Here is a 9,666-nt window from a genome sequence, read left to right as displayed (position 1 = left end):
ATTTCTTTTTCAAATCCTAAAAAGATACACGATAAAACAAAAAGAATCAGCAAAGCTAGAGGGAGAAGCTGTGGTTGAGAGAGAGAGAGAGAGTCAAGAAGTTTTTTTGCAGGGTACCCACGATCCAGTTTACTCCAAAACAGTTGCCTTGAATCGATCTGAATTAGATATACAATAATCAAGAAATATGCCCTCTGGTTCTAAGAAGCGGAAAGCTGCCAGGAAAAAGAAGGAAAACCATCCAGTTTCCAATCACTCTAACGGTAAAAAATTATTTCTTTAAATTGAAAAAGGGTTGTTTTTCTTCGTTTGTTTAGTTCTCTCGTACAGACCCATGTGACTTTTAATTATTCTTACATCTATTTTAGCTTTACAGTTGGGTTTGCATCAATCTTTGGCTTCGTGGGTATCCTTTAAATTGTGTTTTTGTGATTGATTTAGCATCATTTTCTATTGTTGTGATGTGTGCTCATGCATTGAATCAATATGTTTGCTTTCTTTGAGCTGTATTTGAGACCGGATTTAAGAACTTGTATGAGTATTTGTTGTCCTTATTAGGTTTTGGTTATTGATTTCTGAATTTTTTTTGTTTTCGATCTTGTTTTGAACTGTTTCAAATGGATCAAAATTCGGTAGGGTGTGATGACATCAAGCAGCAAGATGATAAAGACAGTGATGTTGGGGAGCTTAGCTCTCTCAACTCGCACGACCACGATAGCCACCAAAGCCATTTGAAGGAGGGGTTGGAAGAAGAAAACGAGAAGGGAGAGAACATTTCACATACTCCCGCAGAAGAAAAATTGAAAATTAAGGATGGTGAAGGGCCAAGAATTGACAGGGAATTTGAGATTGAGGATAAATCTAGTAACAAAGATGACGGAAGTTCGTCTGGGAGCTCTGGTAATAGTGACAGTAGCCGTAGCAGTTCAGATGACGAGTCTGATTTTATCAAGAAAGGTGAAGCTGCAATAGATATTACCCCGGTTGTTGATTTGGGAAATGGCAATGAATCTTTGTCTGGAGGGCCAGCTGAGCACATAGTCCGTGCTGAGATTGATGATGGAGTTGATTCGGGAAATGGCAATGAATCTTTGTCTGGAGGGCCAGCTGAGAACATAGTCCATGCTGAGATTGATGACGGAGTTGATTCGGTCGTGGAAAACTCCCCGGCTGAGGAATTAAAGAACACTTCAATCTTGGGTGAGAAAGTAGAGACAGATACATGTATCGCCCCTTATATAATTGGACCCATGGAATCTGATGTAAAAAGGCTGGGTTTAGTTGAAGACAATGGTATTTCAAAGGTTTTTATGGATGTACCATTGAAGAAGGACGAATCTATTGAGAATATTGTTACCCTGGATCGTAAGGATTGTGTAACCCAGGAAAGTCATGATAGAGTAGCTGCTGACATTGGAGTTGAACTTGAGAAAGATTCTGGAGTTACCGAGGTACTGTTGCTTTCACATTACTTTTCGGGATATATCTTATGATTTCACTAACTACTATACAAAAATCTTTCCTGTTTCTTCTAAACTTTTTTCAGGTGTTGCTGGTTCCTGCTCCACATCCAGTGGAAACAACAACATGGAAGAGTTGTTGTGGACTGTTTGAGGTGTTTGCAGGGTCTAGGAGATGATAATTCGAGTTCACAATCTTCAGAAGCTTCAAATGTATTAATCTTTGCTCGTGGACCTTCATTCTTGTCAATATCCGGCATAAAAGAAAATAGGGATGAAATTAATCTGAATACTTGAGTATTTTGTTGCAGGACCTACAAATAAATTTGCTCTGATGGAATGTTCCTTGTGTAAAGATCAGACTGATTTTCTCGATTAGAGATTAAATGATGATGTGTAGAATAGCAGGCAAGGTCTTGAGTTGTATCACGGGGGGAAGCAGATGGATTGGGTTTCTAGCACACTTGTTTTCTCGTCAATTTTGCAGTGGATAGACCTGAACCCCTTTTTTTTTCTTTTATATGTGTGTGCTGTGGTATGGTTTTTTGGTACAGTTTTATATTTTGGTCGCGGAAACTTGTGAGGTTGCAAAAACTTGTGTACGTTTGAAGTTGCATCATATATAATTGGTGTCTTGCTTCATATTCGTGGGCTGAACGATGGGAATTTGTTGAGTCAATTATCATGGATTGCTTTCTATTTTATGAATGTTACTAGCTTCCATTCTATGATTTAACGCAAAAACTTGACACCATCATCATCCTCTACCAAATTGGTAGAAAGGGGTCACCAAATGAGATATATGACTCTCATCTCGAATCGTAATAATGTTGGGAACACGAAACTAACATCATCTCTTCCCACCTGAAAAACTTATCTTCCGTCTCTTTTTTCTTACCGGTGGTTCGGCACTTCCTTAGCGCTCGACTGCCTCTTCGAGTGTCTTCACGATATCTTTTGGTTGATTATTGTTCTTTATGCCTTCACCACAACCATCTCCAACTGGCCTTATGGTGCTGCTTTCCAAAACTTAATGATCGCGCTTTTGAGTACTGCTGCAAAATGGTTTCTAATCGGGTTTGATGGTTATTTTATGTCCGTGTATTCATTATTTGTTGCTTTTTAAAAAATTTTGTATCATGCTTATAATGTGTCTAATCATAATTAAAACTCTTTTGTAGCACAAAGTAGTACTCGAATAATTTTGTGAGGAATTCTTAGTTTCATTTTTTTTTTTAGAAAAAAGGAAACCAATGAATAAATCAGAAGGATACAATCGGCCAAACTGAAGCAACGATCCTCCAACCAACCGAACGCCAAATGCGGCGTCAAAGTTAGGCAATGATACAGGGGGTGTGTCAACGTTGCTGCGCTATTTATTTTTTTTCTTTTTTTCTTTTTCTTAATTTAAGTTCTACGATTGTTTTGATAATTTCACAAACAAATGTAAAAATGGGATAACTTATTAACTGAACAGTAATTATATTTTTACCACCTCGAAAAATTATATATTAAATTAAATATATTTATTGTTATTATTATAAATTTTATAAATTACTTAATGGCGTATTTTATTTGCTAAAAGATTTAAGTAAATTAATGATCTTAAGAACGTTTAATTAATCATTCATTTAAATAAATTAGATTATTATAACTAATTTATAAAAACTGAATGAACTACATCATTTAATTTCATACAAATATAAAATTTTTATGGAATGACATTAGTATAAGATACATATAAACAGAGACGGATTTATGCATGGGCTGTACTGGGCTGTAGCCCAACCCACTTTTTTTTAGCGACGGTTTTTGTGCATGGGCTGTAGCCCAACCCACTTTTTTTTAGCGACGGTTTTTCAAAAACCGTCGCTAATATTTGCGACGGTTTTAAAAACACCGTCGCCGATGTAGATCGGCGACGGTTTTAATTAAAACCGTCGCCATTAGCGACTGTTTTTTGAAAAACCATTGCTAATAGCGACGGTTGTTTCAAAAACGTCGTACATCAATGTCTTAGTCCAATCAAGTCCCGTCCATTTACAAGGATGAGACCAAATTCATCTCATATCCTCTGATCCGTCCCACCTCAATTCTACAAAATTTCTCTCCCTAGTCCCAAGCCCTTTAGCGACAAAATAAAATTGCTGACTCCCGAATAAATCGAATAGCTCATCGGCAAGGCAACAATCCAGGTAAGAATCGGCTATACATTTTTTATTTTGTTTTTTATAACTTCTCTCTGCGTGATTTGTGGTTTCTTGATTGTTTGTTGTTGAGTTGTTGATTGACTATTACTTGTTTATTTGTTTAATAATTATTTTATTCTTGTTTAGGATTATAACTTGAACTATTTCAAAATGGAACATTAATCTTGTTTTGACATTACCTGTGTTTACTGCCACTACTGAGCAGGCTTTTTCAACAATGAAACATGTGAAGACGGCACTTCGCAATAAAATGGAGGATGACTTTCTTGCCGATTGTTTGACACTCTATATTGAACGAGATTTACCTAAACATATTGATGTAAATTCTATTATTGATGAATTTTATGTTTTAAAATCTCGTAGAGCACAACTTCGTTGAACGATATAATGTAAATTTTTTTTAATAATATATAACTTATCATATTGAGTTCAAGCCCCCCCAACTTCTATTCCTGGATCCGTCCCTGCATATAAAAGGTATAGAATCAGGGGCGGATCTAGGATGTGGAAACTGGGGGGGCCGCTTAGTTTATTTTGCGACGGTTTTTCAACTACCGTCGCTATATGGCGACGGTTTTTGAAAAACCGTCGCAAAATATGCGACGGTTTTGAAAGTTTATTTTGCGACGGTTTTTCAACTACCGTCGCTATATGGCGACGGTTTTTGAAAAACCGTCGCAAAATATGCGACGGTTTTGGTCAAAACCGTCGCTAAGCAAAAAAAAGGAGGCATCAAGTTTCGAACTCGGGCGGATCAAACGTTTATAATTGGCTTTAGCCACTGAGATACATGGACGTATAATTCATTTTGGGGGGACCATATGTATATATATCTGTTCATATATTTAGTTTAAAAAAAATTAATATATACTAAAAACTTTTTTAAAATTTTTTGGGGGGGCCGTAGCCCCCGTTCGCCCTACACTAAATCCGCCCCTGTATAGAATATTCTTACAATCTCGACCAAAACAAACTTGAATCATCCGGACCAAAATCCAACTTCAGCTAGCGAAGATCCAAATCCAACACAAGTAGCATCATCAGAAAAAAAATCATCTATGTTCAATACCCCGTCAATCAAAGATTTTACTCATGATCCATGCATTGCTGGGGAATATAGCATTACCTGCTGTCAAGGGCGGAGCTATGTAAGGGGCTGGGTTGGGCTCCAGCCCCACCTAATTTTTTTTAAAAGAATAAATATGTTTTATTTGTTAAAAAAATTAATTAGTCTCAAGGCCCAATCTGTTTTTCTCTATCTTTCATTTATCTAATGCGTCATACATATTTCTTCTATATCAAACTACCACAATTTTCATTATTTCAAATGACTGTAACTTCATCATCGGTCGCCAGTTTTCAAAATCAATTGTAGATCGGAAAGCCCACAACATAAGCTTTCTTTTAATACAAAATTTTCGAAGTTTCTTTGTCGTCTTGAAATCTTAGTGCTAGACTTTTTACAGCTCGTTCTTGTTGTTCTTAGTTAGATTTCGAATTTAAAGGTAATTTCATATTTTAGTGTTACGAAATTTGGGTATTTTGGTTTTTTTTGAATTCTGATAATAGATATATATTAAATTGTTGATTGTAGGTACTATATTTGAGCCGATTGATGATATTGATAATTTTTTGGAATTTATTTGATGATTATTTCGAATTTCCAGATTTTATATTGGGGAGTGTCGATTTTTATTGTTGATTATTTAGTATTTGGATGTTTAGATGCTATAGAAAATATAAATGCGAATTTATGGAATTTTGCAGGAATTTTTGAGCAATGAAACTTGTTAAACAGCTCTTCGTAACAAGATGGAAGCAGAGTTTTTCGGAGATTATATGATAATCTACATCAAACGAGATTTGGTTGAAAAAATTGATAATGATTAATAATTTACGAGTTTTATTCTAAGAAGAATCACAGAGCACTCCATGTTTTTGAAGGTATTAAATATGAAATACTCTTGTTATATGTTTTCATGAAGTCAATGTCTACATATTTTTTATTTTAAATTTTTTAGTAATTATTTATTTTATTAAATACAGCATGGGACGGAGCCAGCCCCAGATAATTTTGATTCCTGGCTCCGCCCCTGCCTGCTGTGCATCATCAACTCAAGCTCCTTGGCGTTATGAACCAGGAATTTCTTGGACCCAGTCGAAAGATGGTGTCCAGTCTTCTTATCCCATCCATATCCTATGTTGGGCATCAAAGTTGGAACCCTTGAACTTTCTTCTGACCCGAGAGTCGATACCTTAGGGCCTGCGCCAGTTTGTCTGTCATCCATTCGTGAAGGAATTTGAAGTCTGAAGTCAGTCACCTAGCAACACTAGCATAAACAGAAAACGTATGCAACCATAATATATTACAAGGAGGTCAATAGATCAGGTGAATGCGTGAATCTTTTAGTCTGTTTAGACATGTAAGCAGGATTTATAGTAACAGAAAGCTTATAAGTAGAAGCCAACTATGTCGCAAGACCTGTTCTCCCATTAATTTCTGCCCTGAAACGAAATGTCCAGCAACAAATTAAAATGGTGGACATTAGATACCATGGGCAAATACAGGTTTTTACCAACAACCAGACATACTTCGAATAGGGGACAATAAAAAATATATGACCCATTTTAAATTTAATTAAATAAAAAGGGATTTTGACTTTATTAAATCGAGAAAAAAGGAGTTAACTGCTGTTAGTTAGCTGAGTTCTTTTCTTAAGTCATTAATTAGTTAGTTAGATTTTACTTTTTTTAAAAATATTTTTTTAATTGATATATCGGGACCTCCCCGATTTGAGGTTTCATTTATTCTCGTTATTTTTGTGTTCTTCACGAGAAAATAATCAAAAATCATTTGGAAATTTGAAGATTCATAGAGAAGCAAGTATATACTCGAATGTTGTTCAGTTTATTTCTGGTTGTATTTTGTTAGAATTTTTGTTAGTGTGAATATTTACAGTCTAGCAACGTGTTGATTGTGTGGGTCGAGTAGGTGGATGGAGTGTGAGCCAAACATGGTAGTATGGGATAGTATCTAGACGGGAAAATGAGGAAAACGGGAGTGACGGAAGTGTTTATTAAAAAACAGGAGTGAATATAATATACGTTTTTATCCTTTGTTTCAAATTTGTTTAAAAACTAATTTTTTCATTAGTGTATTTAAATTTTTATTTTATATATAATAAAATCTATAACTTATTCAATAAAAAAAACTTACTCGACTCAATCTATTTACGTCTTTCGTCTCACTTCACTCTTATCTTCACAAAAAATCCTTTATCTTCACAAAAAATCCTTTTTCTTCACAAAAAATCTTTTTCTTCTCAACCTTCCATCCTGCATACATTGTTCTGGTTTTTTGGCTAACAAAGAGTCTACAAGGTATTCCTCTACAACAAATCCAACGAGAGAACAAGGTCTTCTGGATCGTGCTTCACGAACCAGGGTGAAGGGGTCATGACCCAAGCTGAAGAGCTTTTCACCTTGGGTCGGGAAACAAACACGACCTACCTCGACCCAATTTAAAATGAACAAAACGATTTAATTTTAAATTTTTATAACTAATAACCTTTTTGTTTTTTTTTTTTTTGCAGATTTACTTCTCTACTAAACTTGTAAGGAATCAATTCTTTGAATATAAGTTAACTTTAGGATCAAGATACGTTGAAATCAGTAAGAAGATTGTATCATTTTTAAATGAGAAAGAGATGGAATATTTGGTGCAGTATACTCAATTCGGTAATTTAATTTTATGTGCTAAGGATTATAACAATTTCAATCAATTGTTATGATTTTTGATTAGTAGGCAAAGTTGTGACAGTGGAAATGGTGAATTTTAGATTATATATCGTAAACCATCTTTACAATTTTCATTGTTAGAATATTGTTTGTTAACTGGCCTAAATTGTTCAAACTTTTATCCTATAATACCTGAAGAAGATGAATTTAGGGAGAGAAATTTTGGTGGAAGTTACTGTATATGTTTAGGGAATTTGATAGATAGAATTGATGAATATGAGAATGATTTAAGGGAAGAAATATACATTGAGAAAGTGAAAATGGCATGTCTTTTGTTCGTGGTAGGTGTATTAGGTAGACAAAGAAAAAATAAAAATGATACAACGGATTTAGAATGGATTAGATTAGTAAATAACTTTGATAGTTTTACAAACTATCCCTGTTGTAGAATACCTTTCGAAGAAGTAATTTATGGACTTAGAAAAGATCTTGAAACTAAGTTCAGAAGCTATGAAAATTTGGTAGCACGCCGTGGGAATGATCCAGATTTCAGTGGGTTCTGAAATCTGGATCATTCACACGGCGTGCTGCCAAATTTTCATAGCTTCTGAACTTAGTTTCAAGATCTTTTCTAAGTTTATAAATTACTTCTTCGAAAGCTATTCTACCCCAGCGATAGTTTGTAAAACTATCAAAGTTATTTACTAATCTAATCCATTCTAAATCCGTTGTATCATTTTTATTTTTTCTTTGTCTACCTAATACACCTACCACGAACAAAAGACAGGCCAACTTCACCTTCTAAATGTTTATTTCTTCCTCTAAATCATTCTCATATTCATTAATTCTATCTATCAAATCCCTGAAACCTATACAGTAACTTCCACCAAAATGTCTCTCCCTAAATTCATCTTCTTCAGGTATCACAGGATAAAAGTTTGAACAATTTAGGTCAGTTAACAAACAATATTCTAACAATGAAAATCGTAAACATCGTTTACGATATATCATCCAAAACTCATTACTTCCATTGTCATAAATTTTCCTACTAATAAAAAATCATAACAACTGATTGGAATTGATATAATCATTAGCACATAAGAGTGAAGTGAGAGGGTTGAGTCGGGAAAGATGAAAAAAGATTGAGTCGAGTAAATTTTTTTATTTAATTAAATTATAGATTTATTATATGTAAAATTAAAATAAAAATTTAAATATACTAATGAAAAAATATAAAAACATAAATTATATTCACTCCCTTTTTTTATAAACACTTCCGTCTCTCCCGTTTTCCTCATTTTCCATTCGAATAGAGAAATGAGTTAGATGAAAAATATATATTAATATAAAATAAAAGAAGTCTGTATCAGAAATCTCAGCCGAAAGATGGTGAATTTGCTTGTGATAATCACTGAAAAATCAGAAACTACTGATAATGAACAGAGTTCACGAATGATAAATAAAAAAACACGAAATTTCAATCCAAGAAAATGCATGATATCGAATCTTGAGATGAGCAAGCGAGATCAGATGGTAGTGCATGTTTTGAAAATCATCATTCAATTACAGAATAGGTGGATAAGTATCATCACGCCTCTTCCTGCTCATCTCAATAATCAAGACCCAGACCCTTCGGTCATGAACCAAAAAACAGTAGAAACAAGATATGCAAACAAATCTAACAAAGAGGAATCAGATAAAAATGTCAATCACCACATTACATCTATGATTCGATGCAACTTAAGCCTGGGGCGACAAATGCACTATCATCACCTTCCTCGTGGGACACAATCAGGAGACCAAAACGATTTCCAAACAAAAAAAAACGAAGATCAAAACTTGATACCTTGAAAAAAACGAATCGATCGCTCTGTGGCCTCTTGAATTTCTTGACCCTCTCCTTGGCCGCACAAAAGAACAGGGCGGGTTCAAGCTTGGGTCTCTCTGGTTTATATAGAGCGACGCTGGAGTTTCGCTTAGCCGCTAGGGTTTTGAACTTACGGATCTGCGAAAATGGACGGTGAGAGATTGAGATCTGCTTTAAATTAATATTATTAGCTCTATAATAATATATTTTCTTTTTTTTTCCATTTGCATGTTATTTTTACTAAGACCCAAATTTAATTTTTTTAGAAATGACGATAAACGGAAATTGCATATTACTTTTACTAAAACCCAAAATAACAAATGTTCCCAAAAAAAATTTCGTGACAATATATATTCTATTTTTTCCTTTTCGATTTCTTTTTCTGAGCAAA

At 34.4% G+C, this 9,666-nt stretch overlaps 1 protein-coding gene, 1 long non-coding RNA gene and 3 other non-coding genes across 6 annotated transcripts; 1 reads left to right on the top strand and 4 right to left on the bottom strand.

The window, feature by feature from the left end:
• Positions 1-2,183, top strand: LOC140838716 (uncharacterized). The gene is made up of 4 exons (XM_073205228.1): positions 1-263; positions 637-1,451; positions 1,547-1,673; positions 1,772-2,183. The coding sequence occupies exons 1-3, from the start codon at positions 188-190 to the stop codon at positions 1,637-1,639; spliced, it is 984 nt and encodes a 327-aa protein (XP_073061329.1). The 5' UTR covers positions 1-187; the 3' UTR covers positions 1,640-1,673; positions 1,772-2,183.
• Positions 2,184-5,848: 3,665 nt separating this feature from the next.
• On the bottom strand, positions 5,849-9,429 carry LOC140838714 (uncharacterized). Of its 2 annotated transcripts, none has more exons than XR_012119645.1 (2): positions 9,255-9,429; positions 5,849-6,175 (listed from the first exon to the last, which is right to left on the bottom strand). It is a non-coding gene; the product is annotated as an uncharacterized lncRNA (long non-coding RNA). The 2 variants fall into 2 exon arrangements; XR_012119646.1 differs by having other exon boundaries at positions 5,849-5,947.
• LOC140840361 (small nucleolar RNA F1/F2/snoR5a) lies at positions 6,090-6,234 on the bottom strand. The gene has a single exon (XR_012119949.1). It is a non-coding gene; the product is annotated as a small nucleolar RNA F1/F2/snoR5a (small nucleolar RNA).
• Positions 8,929-9,007, bottom strand: LOC140840354 (small nucleolar RNA Z195/SNORD33/SNORD32 family). Its single transcript, XR_012119942.1, has one exon. It is a non-coding gene; the product is annotated as a small nucleolar RNA Z195/SNORD33/SNORD32 family (small nucleolar RNA).
• On the bottom strand, positions 9,098-9,185 carry LOC140840365 (small nucleolar RNA U31b). The gene has a single exon (XR_012119953.1). It is a non-coding gene; the product is annotated as a small nucleolar RNA U31b (small nucleolar RNA).
• Positions 9,430-9,666: the final 237 nt, after the last annotated feature.

This window comes from Primulina eburnea, chromosome 8, assembly GCF_022965805.1.
Source record: "Primulina eburnea isolate SZY01 chromosome 8, ASM2296580v1, whole genome shotgun sequence".
NCBI lineage: Eukaryota > Viridiplantae > Streptophyta > Magnoliopsida > Lamiales > Gesneriaceae > Primulina > Primulina eburnea.
Note: the sequence above shows the minus strand (reverse complement) of the source record. Positions and strands in the feature narration are given on the sequence as shown.

Bases quoted from the DNA above. Each gene is read 5' to 3' on its own strand.
- LOC140838716 (XM_073205228.1), top strand. From the start codon at position 188: ATGCCCTCTGGTTCTAAGAAGCGGAAAGCTGCCAGGAAAAAGAAGGAA. The intron at 264-636 runs GTAAAAAATTAT...AAAATTCGGTAG, and splicing joins AGTTTCCAATCACTCTAACG to GGTGTGATGACATCAAGCAG. The intron at 1,452-1,546 runs GTACTGTTGCTT...AACTTTTTTCAG, and splicing joins AAGATTCTGGAGTTACCGAG to GTGTTGCTGGTTCCTGCTCC.